Below are 19,011 nucleotides of genomic sequence, written 5' to 3' on the forward strand. Positions count from 1 at the left end.
GACACAGTGTCATTTGAGATGAACAACGACGACATCATAACTGGCAACTATCTTGCAAATGCTTACCTTATTCTAAGGGAACTTAATCACTCAAATTTCCTACAATGGATATTCGGTTTACAAAACGTCAGAGTTAAAGGAAAACTCTTAATGTGATCGAGTAAACTGCTTAAAGCAGTCGATATAATATTTTATTTCAAGAATTAAGAACTTTTCAGACAGCATTTAAGGCTTACAACTAATCTATAAAAAAAGGCTCTCAGTTAAATAGTTATTCTTATTTGGTATCATGATATTCTTATATCAACTGTATAGAAATGATAAATAAATCTTCTACTCTTATTTATTTATTTATATCTTGAGAGTATATTAAAATATATACTTATAAAGTATGCATTCCTTATAAAATAATCAAAATTATGAATGATAAACTTAATGGAAATGTGTGTGTGTGTGTGTGTGTATATATATATATATATATCTTGAGAGTATATAAAAATATATACTTTATTATAAAGTATATATTTCTAATAAAATAATCAAAATTATTACGAATAATAAACTCAGTGGAGATGTATTTCCACCATCAGAGCATATACACTGCAAAATTACATTCCAGTTACCACAAAAAATCAGTCCACAATCATAATTTAAAAAAAAAATATTATTAAACATAATTAAATTTTTTAAATAAAGGAACATTTCTATATTTACTTTTTCCATAAACGTCACACACACACACACACACACACACACACACACACACACACACACACACACACACACACACTAAATATGACATAGCAGCCATTTACATGGTAATTAATTGATTTAGCAAAGGGATGAGGAGGAGGAAGAGGTGGATGCGTCCAGCAGGCTGAAATGGCAGCTCAAAATCCAGGCTTCTTTTCTGTGTGTGCAGATCGTCAGCTGCAGCTGCATATAATACTGTGAATGATCTGTTCATTCATAAAACTACCTTTTCCTGTCTCTCTCTCTCTCTCTCTCTCTCTCTCTCTCTCTCTCTCTCCCTCCCTCCCTCCACAATCATTACACTCCTAATAAATAAAAGACACTAAACAGATGGGGAAAACTTATATATAAAGATCTTATGACAATCAATTTGATCAGTAATTCAAAAAAGGAAAAGATTTGAAGGAAGAAAGATTGTAATTAAAATTAAAAAAATTATGGCCAAAACAGCTTAAAAAAATGTGTCAGAAGAAGAAGAAGAAGAAGAAGAAGAAGAAGAAGAAGAAGAAGAAGAAGAAAGAATGGAAATTAGGTCAAAAAAATTAGGAAGCAGAAATAGATTTTTAAATTCTTGATAAAAACTATTTTTTTTTTAGAATTTCACCATTAAGTTGTCATCAATTTCAAAATGCTAAGAACAATGAATGCATTTCATGTTTGTTGCAACAAACACGAAATCCAGTGTCCAGCTGATGACTACAGGTGAATTACATATGGACCAGGAGGCTAACAAAACCTTATTGGATTCTGGAAGCCACCTAGCAGATCTGCTATAACAGCAGTAGCAGTAGAAATAGTCATAGTAGCTTTAGTAGCTTGTCTTTTCTCTCTCTCTCAACCTCTCAACTCTTCTTAGTTACAAGTGGCAGTAGCAGAGGCAAATAGTTTTCTTCGATTATCTGTGCTTTTATAATCGCACAAGGTGGCACAGATCATTTGCACTAGAGGAGTGTGTTGTTCTTTGCAGCTGACTGTGATGATTAGGGTGGGGAGGACGCAGGACAACAACACTCAGTCTCACACACACGCACACACACACACACACACAATACAATTATCCACTGGCAATTGTAATGTCACAACTTATGAAGCTGGTGTAATTACATTACACAATTACACTTCAATTAAAGCTAAGAAAACAAAACATTTTAAAGAATCTATTTATGAGGTTTACATTCAGTTTTAAGATCCCTCAGTTAACCTCCTCTTGTCTCATAAATAATGGATACTCCTTGAAGGGATGCCTCCAAGAGGACAGGTTTATAGTAAAGCTCTTCTCCTGATCCAGCAATACTTAAATCCAGTGGCAAGGAGAAATCCAAAATGGTTAGAAGCAATACTGAGATAAGCAGAGAAGGAAATGTTTTATTTCCACGTTTTCCATCTTCTGGACCAGTTGCTCTACTAAGGCTTCAAAGTCTAGTCTATCCTACTGGGGGAGGGGGATATTTGTAAAAATAATACAGTAGTCCCAAATGCATGCAGATTAAGTTCAACAACTGCGTGAGTATCCACTATTACCAGCACTTTCTTAACATGTATTTGAAATAAAAGACAAGATTTGTTTTTTAGTCAACCAGTGAGAAAATCACTTGATTTACAATGGATTATTTTATTTGTTTGTTATACCTCTTTGGCCATCTCACTTTTTAACTATCTTCTCAATTCCAATTGTCCTTTTAGTGAAGGTGATTTTTCTTTATATTATTCATAATCTTTGAGTAATTGTGTTTGATTTTTTAGTGCAAAATTGCTTCTTTCAGGAAGTTACAAATATTATTTGGGTCAGTCTCTTGAAAAATCTCTTCCATATTGTTTGTTTGGTAATGTTATAAACAGATTTAGTTACGCTTGCTGCGGTTTATAAGGATAAGTTTCACTGTAAAGGGAGGTAATTCACATTTCTTACGAGTCAGAGAAGAGGTGGATGGTATTTTTAAGTAAATAGGAGTGGGCGGGTGAGCTTGGCCTGATCAGATCTACATTTTTTTTTTTTTTCAATTGATGGTTGGATATTTTATATATATTACTATTTTGGGAGTAATTCCATTATTTTCATCATTTTTTCATGATAAATTTGCAGATGTTTGGTATTTGAGTGTGTACGATATTTGAATGAATATAAAAATAGAATCATGTATGCAAAAAGAAAATGATTTATAAGATTCTTGTTAAAAGGACGATCTAATATGTAAAATTAATTGAGATGAAAGCCGAAAACTATTTGAATCATAAGATTATGTATAATCTTAAAAAGTAATATGCATACAACCCTTCTGCCAATTCTTATATCTCTATATTAATGGATTATATTAAATTATTACTTTTATTTATTACTAGCAGAACTACCCCATGTAACCCAGGACAAAAGTAACCTATTTCTATTAAACTTTTATTTCTACCTCACTATCCATCTATCTTTCTCTTTCCAACCCTTTTTTGTTGGACATACATACACACACATACAATTCTCCTTTACATAATTGATTCCTCAAATAATGAGTCTGCATTTTCTTTCCAAATTAGTACATAATAACAATGAAAAACTGCCATCCTGATAAAACCTGGTCCAGTTAACCCTCCCAAGAGAATAATTTAAAAATATTTTTAGATATTATTCATTCAAGGCAATGCTGATCAAGAAAATACCAACCTTGTTGGTGTTTGTTTTGTAGTTATTGACTTTTAGTTCAACACAGAAAAACACATACATACAGACAGACACCTGCCCTTTATATAATAGATTGATTATTTATTGAAAATAAAAAATGCAGTACTATAAAATAAAATGAAATTTTGCAAATCCTATTTTTAAAAATTAAGTTAATTACAAAATTAAATCCACCATAATGCCTTTAGGTTTCTTTGTAAACAAGTAAACCATGTAAATCTTATGTTAATAGTTAAAAAAAAAAAATAGTAAATGACTATGACCCCTCGAAATTTCAAAGGAATTTAAAAGTATTTAAATTGTCAAATAGAAAGTTATTTCTATCTAAATATTTGACAAATTCTCATGTGTTAAAAGACTGAACATTTATCCAATACCTTTTATAGACATTAAAACAAGATTACCTTAATTAACAAAATTAGTTTTATGACAATTTGATTCAATTAATAAGTAAAAAAATATTTTTATGGAAATTGCTCCAGACAAGACATAAAACCACTTTATTTAAGGGGCTAAAAAAAATATTCTAGGTCAACAATTAGCCAATGATTAGATGGATAGATTTTGACTCAGAAAACAGCAATTCTTCCCCCTTTATTAAGAACATTGCTCATGGAATGTGAGGACTAAAGGAAAAAATAAGGAAAGAAGTTACAAGGCTACTAAAAGTAAACCCAAGATCAACTTTCTACTTTCCATAAATGAGCAAACAATACTGTAATAATTAAATTAAATTTTGAAAATCCTATTTAAACAAATAATTTGGTACAACAAGATAAAAATAAAAAATACTCCCAAGCAACGCTGGGTAAGTACAGGCAGTTAATAGAATCAGGAGAAAAAATGTTATCAATTCAGGTCAATAGTTAGGATGATATTGTTATCTTTAAATGACATTAAACAACTTAGGTTTAATTTGTCTCCATTTAAAATTTTAAAGCAACCATTGATCGATTTCTTTTCTATTAATTATAATGGCATAACATTAATGGTTGTTCCTCATTTGAAAAGGAATAAAATGTACAAATAAAATATTGTGTTTCTGAACTTTTTAGATGAAGATTGAATTTTGTATTTTTTGAACTACTGTTCTCATCTTTTGTGTTAGTCACATAACATTTCAGTCAGTGTAAGCTCTGACCGTCTTCAGGTGTATCTTGCTGAACTCAGGAATCTTTCTGTCAAACTCAAGAATCTGGACGGAATTTCGAACAGCACCCTTTACTTAATCCATAGGGGTAGTTTGCTCTCATTCCGTCAGCCAGAGCTTGTGATGTAGTGGATAAAGTACTTGGAAAAAATTCAGTTGTGAGTTATGCTCTTCTGGAGGTTAACGGTCTAATTCTCAATGCAGGCAACACTCAAAATACAATTGTGAATTATTAATACTTATGAGGTTGTTATTGTTGTTATCAAAAGTTTAAAAAGTAATTATGCAATGATTAATCTAAGGTAAACAATTCTGACTTTATCCATTTTAAAATAAATTTATGTTGTCCTATCAACTAAAACAGTAATTTTAAATAAATCAATTTCAAAAAGTGCCATTGATTTTTAAGAATGTTTAACTAACAATTATTTTTATCGTAAAATGATAAAAAATATTTTATTATTTTCAAAAGAATTAAAAATTGCTACAATTTTAAATGAATAATAAAGAAACGGATTTGTTTTTATTTAAGGAATATGTAAGTGACAATAATAATCATTTCATGAAAAAAAAATTTTTTTTCTAAAAATACTTTTCATATTTCAAAAGGAATATTATTATTAAAAGTAAATAAAAAAAATTCATGTAGAAAGCAATGTGGAATTTCCATGGGGTTCCACACTAGCCAATTAAGTCATTTCATGTTTGTACATATATTATCACTAGGGCTGTGACAAGAGAATATTCTTATCATTGTTTTGACTTGAGTATATATCCGACACAGTTAATCAATTGAGAACCACATCACATATAAGATATTAACTGATATATACTCGAGAGTCAAAATAATGAAAAGAATATTCTCTTGTCATAGCCCTAATTATCACCTTTCACTTTTAAAAAATAAGATTAGATGATCAGCAAAAATGGTGATTGGTGATTAGTTTCTAATTTTAAAGTAAACAATTCCAACTTTATCCATTTTAAAATGAATTGTTCCAAAATCAAGTTATGCATCCCGTTAACCAAAACAGTAAAAATGTTAAAGAAATCCATTTCAAAGAGTGACATTTGTTTTATTGATTTTAAAAATAGTTAGCTGAAAATTATTTTGTAGATATTTTGAAAGGAATTAGATTGTTACAATTTTGAATAAATAAAAGACATTAGTTTTATCTATTTAAAGAATATTTAGTTGACAATGACAATTATTTTTATAGGAGAAAAATGGTCGTTTTTCTTAACAGTATTGATGACAAACATTTATTATTTCAAAAAGAATATTATTAACCATAAATTATACAGATTGATGTAAAAAGCAATGTTGAATTTCTAAGGGTCTTACTCATATTACTTATTGCTATAGCGCCCACCTTATGGATAACAACAAACTCTTCTGTTTACTATAAAGACTGGAAGAATATGCCTCCCAGCGTTATACACACTAAGTACTCAGACTGATGTGTAACCACTCTCTTTACTTGTCATATTTGTCTTTCTTTTCACTATATTTTGCTTCCACTAAATATCAAGTTATGTCTTTCTGGACCCTTACCAGTTCACAATATTAGGAATGAGGATAAGATGTAAAAAAGTGATACACAAAACTAAAAATCGATGACAATATTCTAACAATAAACTGTCGTTCCTGCTGCTCTCCCGTTCATTCTCTTTTCATTTCAACTCATTTTTTTGAATCAGCTCACCTTGACACGTTGCAGATTTCTCTTCCAAGCTTTCATGCACAGCATAAACTATTTTTTGTCGTTTAAGTCAGGGGATGAGAATTGTCAATTATGGTATGAATGCATAAAAAACTATAACGATTTAAAATAATTTACCAATTAAATAATTTGATTTCTAATAACTGCATTCTTTTTTATATAAAACTAAACATATGTAAGGGGGTTTCCAAAAATAATGACTCCTATTTTTTATTCTGCCTGAGTAAATCAAAGCAAATTGTATTGTTAGGATGACTGAACAAATGCATTCATGACCTGAAAGTTTCATCTCTCTGTTGCAGATATTGACAGTGTGAGACTATAAAAAAGCAACCCTTATGATGGACGTGCATTAGGAGCAGAGATGCATCATTGAATTCTTGGCCAAAGTGTATTAAGAATGGTGGTGACAATGTAGAAAACTAAATTCTTGAGTACAAAAGGTTGCTCATTTTAATGGTACCATTCTCATTTACATAGCTCTTCAACTTTTTTGGGATAAAAAAATAGGAGGCTTTACTTTTATAATCTCCTTCATAGGACAAAATATTTTCAGATACCCATGCATAGCCATCGTTCATTGCTAGCAAAAGTGCATTGAGAATAGTCGCCCATTTTAATGGTACCACTCCTGTCTTCGTAGTTCATCAAGTTTTTGAGTTTAAAAATAAGAGGCTTTACTTTTGGAATGACTCTTGTATATCAGATAAGTAGAAATTGGATCTTTGGTTTACTTTCAGCAGTCTTGGAACTCTCGCTTCCCTTATTTTGTCCTTTAGTCCTCACATTTCATCATCGATGTTTCTGACAAAGAGGGAAGAATTGTTATTTTCTGAGTTGGAATCTATGTATCAAACACTTATTGTTGGCTAGTTTTTACTTTGAAGTAATTTTTTTAGCTCCTTACACCAGGTGGCTTCAAGCCTTTTCTAGTTATTTCCATAATATATATATATATACACTAACTGTATATACCCGGTGTTGCCAGATTAAAACATATTGCTGGGCAGAGGGTTTAGTAACATACTATTTAAGATACACCGAATATTCTAACTTATTACGATTTTCCTGAAAGTGGATCACATGTTGGATTTATGGAAGCATAAAACACATCTATCTTCATCTATGAAAACCAAAAATAACTCTCATATCTTAAAGGGGAAATATATTTAGTTTACTTTTATTTTTTTAGTGCAACTGATGTCGGCTAATAATAAATGAAAATAAATCAGCTTTAAATAATATTTCTGAACAACAAGTAAAGCAATTCTATTACAACAAACAATGATATGGATTTAATTATTAAAATAGATTTTTTTTAATGTAATATGCAAATGAGGTTACTTCTTGAATGTAAATTTATTCTGAATAAATAGTATACATAGAAATCATGCTGGAATAAAAATGTGTAAAAATCTGTTTTCAATATAAAAATTAATTTGCGAAACAGTGTAGCTTTTGTACATAGTAATCAAATTTTGAACAAACAGATAGGCATAGGATTGTATTATAATATATATATATATATATATATATATATATATATATATATATATAAAAAGGAAATAACATACATTTAAAAAACACTTAGTGTTTATACCCTCCCCCATATCTGTGATACTTACTACCTCATTACTAAGCTTAATGCAAAAAAATCTTTCTTCTGTGAATTAACAAGGAAATATCTATTTGTACATTGTCAGGTTAAATCATTTTTTTTCTAATTTGAGATGGACTGAAACAAAATGTATACTGTCACCACTAATGGTTTACAGACAAAACAATGGTCATGCAATCTTCCCACGCAAAAACAATGTTTGAGTATATGAAGAATATTATTTACCTTGACCTAGTTTGGCAGTGTCATGACTTTCTGAAAAAAAAAAAAAAAAAAAGGAAAAAACTTTAAACATTAACATTAAAACAAATGTAATTGGTTAGTTAAACATCATATTAGTTGGATTATTTGAACTACTGTTGTCATCTTCAGTGCTATTTTCATGGCATTTTGATTAATGTAACCTCTGACCTTCTTCAGGTGTATCTTGTCAAACTTGGGAATCTGTACAAAATTTTGAATGGAACTCTTTATTCAATCCACAGGAGCAGCATGCTCTTGTTTTGTCAGGCATGATTGGGTAGAAGTTATAAATAATGCACAATTGTATTCTGAGTATAGCTTGCACTGTGGATTGAATCTTCAACCTCCCAAAAAAGTATAAGTTACAGCTGAATTTTATCAAATATTTTATGCACTACGCCACAGACAATAGTAAAAATATAATTGTGTATTAGAAGTTCTACCCAGTCACAGTTGAGAGAATGCTACCTTAATGGATTAAATAAAAGGGTTCTGTCAGAAATTCAATGCAGATTTCTGAGTTCAACAATATACACAAGAAGGTTGTAGTTTACATTGACTGAAACATTGGAAGGGACGGGTTTCCAAATTCTGTTAGCAACTCTGAAAATAATTTGCAGAATGAGAAATGTCCAGAAATGAAAAAAGCATGAAATTTCAATATTTGAAAAACTTTTACTTCATTTCAATATATTCTATATAATGAGATTATTATGCCTTAATGGTGGTTTATATGATTCAAATATTAGAGATCAAACTAAAACTCTGGTTTGCTGACTGAACCCTGAAAATGCTTCTCAAATGGACAAAATTTACAATTATTTTGCAAATACTACTACTACTTCATGATTATCGGTGTCATTGAATATACCATAAAGCTATCCTTTCTGCTCACATTGATTGAAATACAATCTGAGTGAAAGTGTCAGAAAACATGGAACATGCCTCAAATGTTTATGACTCCCATAATTTTCACAGCTTCCTTTGACAGGCTGGGTTAGTCACTGAACCATCTTAAACCAGTATAGTGAACCAATCACGAATCTTAATGAACATCCACTAATCAGTTAAATCATGACCAACAACCCTAACCATCAACTACTCTTATGAGTAATGCCAATTAAACTATTTATGACTACCTGGAGGCATGCTTGAAGAGGATGTAGCTGTTATCAAGTCTAAAACGTAACAAAACTGTAGGTAGAGATAACATCCCTGAGAGTGCAAACATTTACCATCCATCATATTATCAACTGGGTCTTGGAGATTGAAGTTGATGTTATATAATGGAGGTTCAAAATCATAATTTCTGTTGTCACTAGCAGCAACGTCATCATAAAGCTATGAAACATTTCAATTTCTGTTACTGATTCTCTATATCTATGTTTCTTTCACATGTACTATACTAAAACCATGAGTAATTAGCATGCACTGTAGATTTTAAACAGTTCAAAGTATCATTTTAAAATAAATTGGACGCCATTGTTATTTTCCTGCACCAAATGAATGTAACCATTTTATCTAACCGGCTTTCGAATGCTCATTGGATAAACTTTTGCTTTTCACTAGGTTCCAGTGAAAAGCAAAAGTTTATCCAATGAACATTTTTATGGCAATGACAATGACGAGAGTCACAATAAAGACCAGATAGGGAGTCAAAATATTTCAACCTGCTGAAAATGAAAAATGAGAAAAATTTAAGCTGAAATTAATCTTAAAATCAGTAAATGTGATTGAAAATTAATTTTTTTTATTTAGATACAGAACAAGTTAGGACAAAAAAAGAATGATGAAAGTTTATGCCACTTTTGATTATGAAACTATCCATCAACAAGATGGGGCAAAAATTACAAAAACTAATTTTTTTTTTTTTTTTTTACATGGGTGTTACCACTTATCAAGGCCCAGAGGCCACTCGAGGATAAGGGTTAATAGGTATACATTAGTCATTGTGATTTTAGCATAGTAAATAGTGAGAATTTTGTAACTTGGATTACTTAGGGGGACGATTCAATTAGAACTTGTTCACATTGGACTTTTTCTTTTTTTTTCTTTTTTTTTCATAGGAATCAACACATTATCAAGGCCAAGAGGCCACTCAAGGATAAGGGTTAAAGAGTGTACAGTAGAAATTGGACAATATAATAATAATTAGTAATGAAAATTTGGTAAATTTGATAACTTATATGGAATGGCTCATCAAGAACTTATTTATGTTAGACTTGAACACAACCATATTGTAGTCAGCCGGAAAGCAGGAAAACGGAAGACAATTCCACAGGCGTGCAGTTCTAATAAAAAAGCTTTGTTCATGGAATCTACGTTTAGGTTTAGGCACAGATAAAGAGTGGGGGGAATTATTGATAGTGTTTACAGCTAGACGAGTGTTTCTTGTGAAAGTTTGGCGAGGGGGGACCATAGATTGAAGCTCAGTCGAACACTTTCCATGAAAATAACGATACATCAGAGACAAACTCGCAACATCTCTTCTGTGAGATAGAGGTTGCAAGGAAGAGAAAAGGACATCTCCTGCGAGGCTACGAAGTCTATTTTGAACTCTATCAAGGCAGGCCAAGTCCTTTCTAGCAGCTCCTGCCCAGATGTGGCAACAGTATTCCATCCTTGGACGTACCTAGCTCTTATATAGGTGTAACCCTTGTCAAAATTCACACTAGTTAACTTAATCACCATTGACGTAGTTTCCCTACTATCGAGTGATACTTCTTTTGTAGAATAGCACCGACCATCGAGTATATAAATGTTATACACCCGTGTCTTTGCTGTTGTAACCTCAATTTTTGGCAATACATGTGCTGCGAAACTCGGCTACTCCTATGCTGTTGATAGAAAAAATATGTGGACGCTGGTTTTGTTTTAAAAGCTATATTTAAACAGAACAAAGATAGAAAACTGTATCCTATACTTATAGAAATGCACAATTCGCCCATATATGGCAACAATACGCCATGCATGGGTGCATCTGCCACTACACACACTCTCTCTCTCTCTCTCTCTCTCTCTCTCTCTCTCTCTCTCTTGGACAGGGTCCAAAAAAGAGTTTGCAATCTAATAGATCCCACACTATCAGCCAAGCTCCAACCGTAGTCCTATCGCCAAATTCTGCATACCTTTCCTGTTTTACAAATACTATAATAGAATACGTTCCGATGAACTCATAGCATTTATGATCCTTCGACGTTCATATGCCTAATAAACAGCAAAATCTTACATCTTCATTGTTGAGGTCCCTAGATGCCGGAAAAATAATAGTTTCTTCACTCAGACTGTTGGACTTTGGAATTCTACCCTTCTTTCCCGTTTCCCTGATTGTACTGATATACAGAAATCTAAATGTAGTGTGAACAGCATCTCGTTTCTCAACTCCCCATAATCTCCAGATATACATGATCTCAAATAGTAACTCCTTACGTCCAAGTGGCAATACATCTTGTTTGGAGCAAAGAAAAAGAGTATTTTATATATATATATATATATATATATATATATATATATATATATATATATATATATATCCTAGACTATCTGTGATTTGTTGGGTCAGTATATGTTATGGCTAGCTATGGAATAGTGAATATATTAACTATGCTAAAAATATACGCGCTTGCACATACAACAATGACCACCACTTTTAATATAAGGAATTACATTGCTTGATATTTTTTTTTTTTTTTTACATAGGTATCAACACATTATCAAGGCCAAGAGGCAACTCAAGGATAAGGGTTAAAGAGTGTACAGTAGAAATTGGACAATATAGTAATAATTAGTAATGAAAATTTGGTAAATTTGATAACTTATATGGAGCGGCTCATCAAGAACTTATTTACTTTAGACTTGAACACAACCATATTGTAGTCAGCCGGAAAGCAGGAAAACGGAAGACAATTCCACAGGCGTGCAGTTCTAAGAAAGAAGCTTTGTTCATGGAATCTACGTTTAGGTTTAGGCACAGATAAAGAGTGGGGGGAATTATTGATAGTGTTTACAGCTAGACGAGTGTTTCTTGTGAAAGTTTGGCGAGGGGGGACCATAGATTGAAGCTCAGTCGAACACTTTCCATGAAAATAACGATACATCAGAGACAAACTCGCAACATCTCTTCTGTGAGATAGAGGTTGCCAGGAGGAGAAAAGGACATCTCCTACGAGGCTACGAAGTCTATTTTGAACCTTATCAAGGCAGGACAAGTCCTTTCTAGCAGCTCCTGCCCAGATATGGCAACAGTATTCCATCCTTGGACGTACCTGGCTCTTATATAGATAGAGAATTGCATCAGCAGTGAGATATTTACCAGATCGATAGAAAGATCCCACCATTTTTCCAGCAGCCTTGGCAACAGATTTGATGTACGTGTTCCATTTAAGATCAGGAGTAATGGTCAAGCCCAGAAGCTTGTCAAAACTTGAGGCCTCCTGAAGACGAGAGCCATTCATTTCAATTGATGCCAAATGTGGATTAGAATGTTGATGATGTAAAGAGAGAAGCTTGGTTTTAGATGCATTAAAAGTAACCAGCCACTCCTTACCCCATTGAACTACGTGCTCAAGATCAGAGGAGAGAGAATTGGAGAGAACTTGGTCGTTTACTGTCTTAGATGTGCTACCATAAATGGTAGTGTCGTCAGCATAAATGTCTACGAATGATGTAAGGATGTGATTTGGAAGATCATTAATGTAGATCAGGAAAAGAGTTGGGCCCAGGATGGACCCCTGAGGGACACCGGCATTAATACTGTGAGCTTCTGATTTTTGCCCCTAATCAATGCATTTTGTAAAAACCACGAGAAGTAATAGACTAATGGATAGTGACAAAGGCATAAGTCCATTTCCGAATAAAATAAGAATGTAGTTGTAGCATAAAAAAAATATTTACAAATTTTTTTTTTTATGCTCCTTACAGTTCGAGGACCATGGAAGCTTCAAAATAAAAAATAAGTTTTTTGTTACTGTCAGCACTCTTCTCCCTACGGAAATAATTCTGGTGTCATGTTATACAATTATTTCCTCTAGTTGAAAACTGTACATGGATCCAAAATCATTTTTCTCAATTGTTTGGATAATGTTGTCCATTTGTACCGAGTTGTTCATGGTTCTTCTGACTGATGAGGAAACAATAATTCCAACAATGGATGTAATTATTGACGTTTCACTTTAAAGTTGAAAGTTATCTCAAATGCATGATTTTACATTAAGTAGATTATCACCTGTAATTATAATAGCGATTTTCGTGTGAGAATCTATTTCTAAAAAAAAAAAAATAAATAAAAAATTGCAATTAATAAAGTCAGAATAGAATATATATATATGTTCTGAAAAATTAAAATAAATAAAAAGTGACAGAAAATACTTTAAAATATTTTTAGTACTTATATGGAATAAGGACCATATTATCATCAGCATATTTCTGGCAGGTTGCGTAAATCACCAAGAGGTGCCAAAATGTGTAGCCAATGAAAATTGCAGTAGCCGATAATTGGCAAATGTGATATAAATATTGTGAAAAATTCAATAAATTTGTGGAAACTGGTTAAAGTCATCACTATGAGTCTAACAGAGTTGAGACAAATGCTGCACTCTCTGGAACCAAATTCTGAATTTTGTCGAAAATGGAAACTTATCTGTAAACAAAACATTTTAATCCGAAACGTTAACATAAACACTACCGAACATTAACATAGGTATGGTTGAAAAGGAGTAGGCAAAAAATGTATCATAAAAAACTCATTAAAAATATTGTTTGCTATCAAACCATTAAACCTATATGATGAGTATTTTTTCCCTTGATTCAAACTTTTCCCTTTTAATTTTCTGGAAGTTTCTTAAAATTTTCCATTATTTTTTCAATGTATTTTCTTCATAACAACAAATATACAAGATGCTTTCAATAAGTTTTTGGATTATTTTTGTATGGCCACTTTTTTGGATAGTACACATATGAAACTCTAGTCCACTCCAAAGTAATCTTCTTCGGCTGCAATGCACTTGTTATACCATTCCAACAACTTCTGGAAGGCCTATAGAAGTCCTCAGGGGGGGGGGGGGAGTACTATATTTTAGAACTTTTTATATAGTCCCTAGATTGTAATATCTACAATTTGTGAACGGAGATCGTCTATATCTTTTATTTGAGCGACGTTTACAAAATTCATGCTATTTTGTTCTGTCACATGTTTGTTCGTCTTTTTCTGTATAAATAAAGCGAAAGTGACCGATGCAAAGGTGTCAGTGGCCTTTCGTGCTGAGACATCTTGAAAGCAATTAGCTTTGATCAATGTGGGAAAACCCTTCACATCAGACAATTACTATTCATCTGAGAGTTTCCCTTTTTCGGAAGAGCTTGGTTTCCACAACATCATGGGGAAACAAATCTGTGGAAAGCTGAACTAGCTTTCAGCCAACATTCATTTCTGCACCTGTGTGAACTCATTCATTAGCAAGTCAGCTTTTGATTGGCATTGTTAAATTTGAATGCTGTTCACTTTCTATGTCTTCTTAGAGTAGCGGTAAGATGTCATATTTTCTTTCACTTTCTTTTCCATCTTCAAGTCACATGTTTGTCACGGGCATGAGCCTGCCTGCCAACACATTTTCCCCCAAACACCACAGGCAATGCGCGTCACGGGTTCGAGCCTGCTTGCCTACTAACACATTTTCCCCAAAACACCATGGGCAATGCGCGTCACGGGTTCGAGCCTGCCTGCCTACTAACACTTTCTTTTTGTGCTCAACAAACAGCTCCATACACACGGGCAACGCTGGGTACCCTCGCTAGTGAGTAATAAAGAAACTTTGAAACTTTTCCTTTTGTAGAAAATGAATTTGTTATACAGAATTTAAAAAAAAAAAAAATTATATTTTATAAACTAATAACTTTGTCAGTTCCCATTCAAATGATTAAAAATTTTAACAATACTTGTTTTTAAATAAAAGCGTTATGTTTAATGTGCTTATTTTTCATGTATTGAAATGCTATTTGTCTGAAAGAAAAGCCATTGGAGTATTCTTCAACTAAGGCAAACAAGTGCGAAAGAGTTCTTTAAAAAGTCACCAACAGCAATGCAGATTTGAAGACGGAAAAAAAAAATTCAAAGAGAAAGAAGGCTTTCTGTGCAAGGCAAAAAGATATGGACAACCATTAACACCGGAAGAGATATGTTTCATTTGGTGTGCATATTGAACATTCATCAATCACGAAATTCATATTGGGGAAATGTTTTCCATCAGTACTAAAACCGACAGGATCTACACCATTTTTAAAATGATCTCTTCACTGTTAACTGTTGTATGTTGCTGGTCCTGTGCAGTTCTAGGAGGTCCACCATTGCAGACATTGCCTTTTCTCTTTGAGGAGGGGTTAGTTTATTGCTAATTGCCTGAGGCGCCCTTATTGAGAAATGCAAATGGGACTGCCGGGCATTTTTGTAAGCCAGAGTGATCCTGTTCTAGGATACTGGCTTTTTAATTCCACATTCTGATCCTGATGTATTATCTTCCTGGTGTGGAAAGAAGATAAATACCATCATAAAATTTGCATATTTTTTATTTTCTCTTTTAACTTTAGAGGACGAAATCTTATATTATGGAATTTGAATTGCTTTGACAATGTATTTTTGTAATATTTACATCTTAAAAATTTGGAAACATTCTATATATTGTATGACTTGGAAATGTTAAATACGGAATGTCACAAAGGAGTGTGACTTGAAAATGTTAAATACCATTTAAGAAGTGTTTTGAGGAAAACTTTTGGCAAGTTTGATAGTTGCTTATTTTGGTCGTTCCTTTGATGTCTACAGTTATCGAATGCATGAACTGATTGTAAATAAACAACGATGATGATTAGAACCCCAGGCTTGTAAAAGACTTTGGTTTAATCAATGAAAACAAATGAGGCATCTAAAAGAGCTTCATTCAACAACAACCACTTTTTTTAAGTATTCTCATCTTGGTGATTATACTCACAATATTTCAGCTGATGTAATCCCAACCTTCTCCAGATGCATCTTTTTGAAATTTTCTGCTTCTACTGTCTTGTTTTTACTGCTTATCAAGACTCAAAGGCCACTTAAGGATAACGAGCATCAGGTGGCCAGTAAGACAACACCATGATAGATGATAGTGGTGGAAATTGATGGAAATTTGATTATTTAAGAGGACAGCTTATTAAGAACTTATTTACATTGGACTTGAAAATTACCATGCTATAGTCAGTTATCAGCTGTAGTCAATGGTAATGTGTTCCACGGGTGGGCAAGTTGCTCATGGAATTTTTATTTAGTTTGAAAACCTTTTAGTTAAAATTGGAAATCATTAAGCCAAACTAAAGAACGTAGACAAAATTTCAAACTGAACATTTTATTTAATCCACAAGGGTAGATTATTCTCCTTCCATCAACTATGATCAAGTAGAAGTGTTATTATGTTATTCTTAGTTACCACCAGTTATAGTATGTATTGATGTATGTATCGATTAAATAAATTCCATCAGTCAAGTTCCTGAGTTCGAAAGATTCTTAAGTTAGATTACATAGTTTCCAAGTACAAAAAAAAAGGCACTTGAAAAAAAGGTCAGAGGTTACATTGGCCAAAACATTGTAAATATAACAACCGCCATAATATTTCTTCCCACAAACTGCTAGACTTTGAAATTCGCTCACAGTCTCCTGCTTCCCTAATTATACTAACACGTAGAAATTTAAATGTAATATGAACAGACATTTCACTGCTCAACTTCCTACATAGTGTCCCTGTAGACAGTTCCAAATAGTAGCTCCTATGTCTAAATGACAATATGCCTTGTTTGGGGTGAATAAGAGTAAAATACAAAAGATGAGAATATTATCAGGTTGACAAGAAAGTTTTTGCGGCTTTTAACTTTTGCATTCAGATAAACATATCTTGACTCAAACAAACATTATTGATCAAAATAAGCACTATCAGAATCAACAAACTTTTGCCGATGCAAAGCAAGTGTATTTATGCCAGTAATGTAAAAATCTTGCGTTCTGGTGATGATCAAGTCGCTGAAGGCGTTTTTGATATCACTTAGTTTTTGGAGCATTTCTTATGCAGAAAGTTGTTGAGATGCTTGAAAAAGTAGTAGTTGGTAGGTGAGAGGTCTGGAGAATTTAATTTGAACAGTTGTGCATGGATTCGCTTTGACTAAGGCTCTTAGTTGATCATTGTCAACATCACATCCGATGGCTGACCACTACGCTCATCATTTTCAAGACTTGTCACCGACACAAAATTTCTTAAACCACCATTGTGCTTCCTGGACAACATGTATTTGAAAATACATCATTTGAAATCAAAATTTTAAATTCTGCAAGAAGTTTCTTCTCAATCTAATAATCCGAATAAGCAAAATAATACAAGGCTCATCAAATCTTTTAGCAAAGAATTAAAATTTACAATGGCCATACACACACACCTGTTTTGCTAAAAAATTTAATGCAAATTGCATTCTCGGAATGCTATTTGTACTTATGCCAGTCATCTAATCACCCAAGAAGGCTTTAGTCGTCTCTTCTGATCCAGACGGTATCTTGAATGAATATCGTACTGTGTTCAATATCTGACCTGGTGATCTCTAGCCACAGTGATTGCCTCAAAGTCAGCATTTTATTAAGATGTTCTGACTTTCCCCACCCCACCTTTGTGGAGGCCTCGCTTGCCACTAGACAGTTTGAATAATAAATGAGGAAAAACATGTATGATGCAGTAGCACTGAAAAAGATGGAAATAGTCTAACAGAATATACTTAACCTTTTGTTAATAAAATTAGATTTTTTATGCAAATGTAATGACCAAAAAGTAGGCAAAGGAACTACCTAAAATTCTTAAATTTCTTTTTAAATATTCTAGTTTTAAATGTTTAGTTTTTCTTAAATACAATTTGAACTATTTTTTTTTTTTTTTTGCTTATCATCATGTTTATATTATAATAAAACTTTTCTTGCTTGTGTACCTATCACCTAGAGACTTCAAAAGTATTGGGATAAAATTGCACTAAATTAAATTTAGTATGAAGCACTCTTAGCAGAGTTAAGGTGTGTCAGTAACTATTCAAAATTAAAATACTACTACTATTACTACTACTAATAATAATAATGACAAGAAAATCTATGAAGGAAATAGTTATGACTACTGTGTTTATAAATAATAACATCGCTACTATTACTGTTAATACTGTTACAAATGATGATGATGATGATGATGATGATGATGATGATGATGATGACGACGACACCGACAATAATAATAATAATAATAATAATAATAATAATATGTATTGTTAGTATGGTACTACTTAACCAAACAGAAATGAGGGCATTAGATGAACATGATAGCTACAAAAATTTGTGAGTTCTGGAAGCAGACACCATCTAAGCAACAGAAATGAAAGAGAAAATTGGGAAGAGATAACTCAGAAGTACAACAAAACTCTTTGAAACAAGCCAACTATGTAGTAGAAAGCTAATTAAAGGTATAAACACATGGGTAGTATCATTAGTAAGATACTTACGGCCGTTTGTAGGCTGGAAAAGAACTGGAACATCTCGGTCAAAAAAAAAACAGGAAACTCATGACTATGCACAATACACTACACCCAAAAGGATGATACTGAGTGACTGTGAAAAAGAAAGACGGAGGAAAAGGGCTGGTTTGTACAGAAGACTGTGTAAATGACACAAAAAAGAATTAGAAAAATACATAACACAGAACACCAAAAGAATAATTACCACAGCAAGAGACACTAAAAAACCAAACAAGATAGAAAAAGAAAAGACGAAGGATAAGACAAGAAAAAAAAAATGGGAAGAGAAACA

The 19,011-nt window shown here is 32.5% G+C and overlaps 1 protein-coding gene across 2 annotated transcripts in view; it reads right to left on the bottom strand.

Annotated features, from left to right (window-relative positions):
* The window catches only part of LOC145276730 (transcriptional regulator protein Pur-beta-like), a 135,659-nt gene that overhangs the window by 78,180 nt on the left and 38,468 nt on the right, over nucleotides 1-19,011 (bottom strand). For both annotated transcript variants that reach the window (XM_080127951.1, XM_080127950.1), the window contains exon 2: nucleotides 8,142-8,171. In XM_080127951.1, the coding sequence (XP_079984077.1) occupies nucleotides 8,142-8,171 (30 nt within the window). The remainder of the gene's footprint in view (nucleotides 1-8,141; nucleotides 8,172-19,011) is intronic.

This window comes from Euprymna scolopes, chromosome 5 (assembly GCF_053919585.1).
Source record: "Euprymna scolopes isolate OS-2025 chromosome 5, ASM5391958v1, whole genome shotgun sequence".
In the NCBI taxonomy this organism is placed as follows: Eukaryota; Metazoa; Mollusca; class Cephalopoda; order Sepiida; family Sepiolidae; genus Euprymna; species Euprymna scolopes.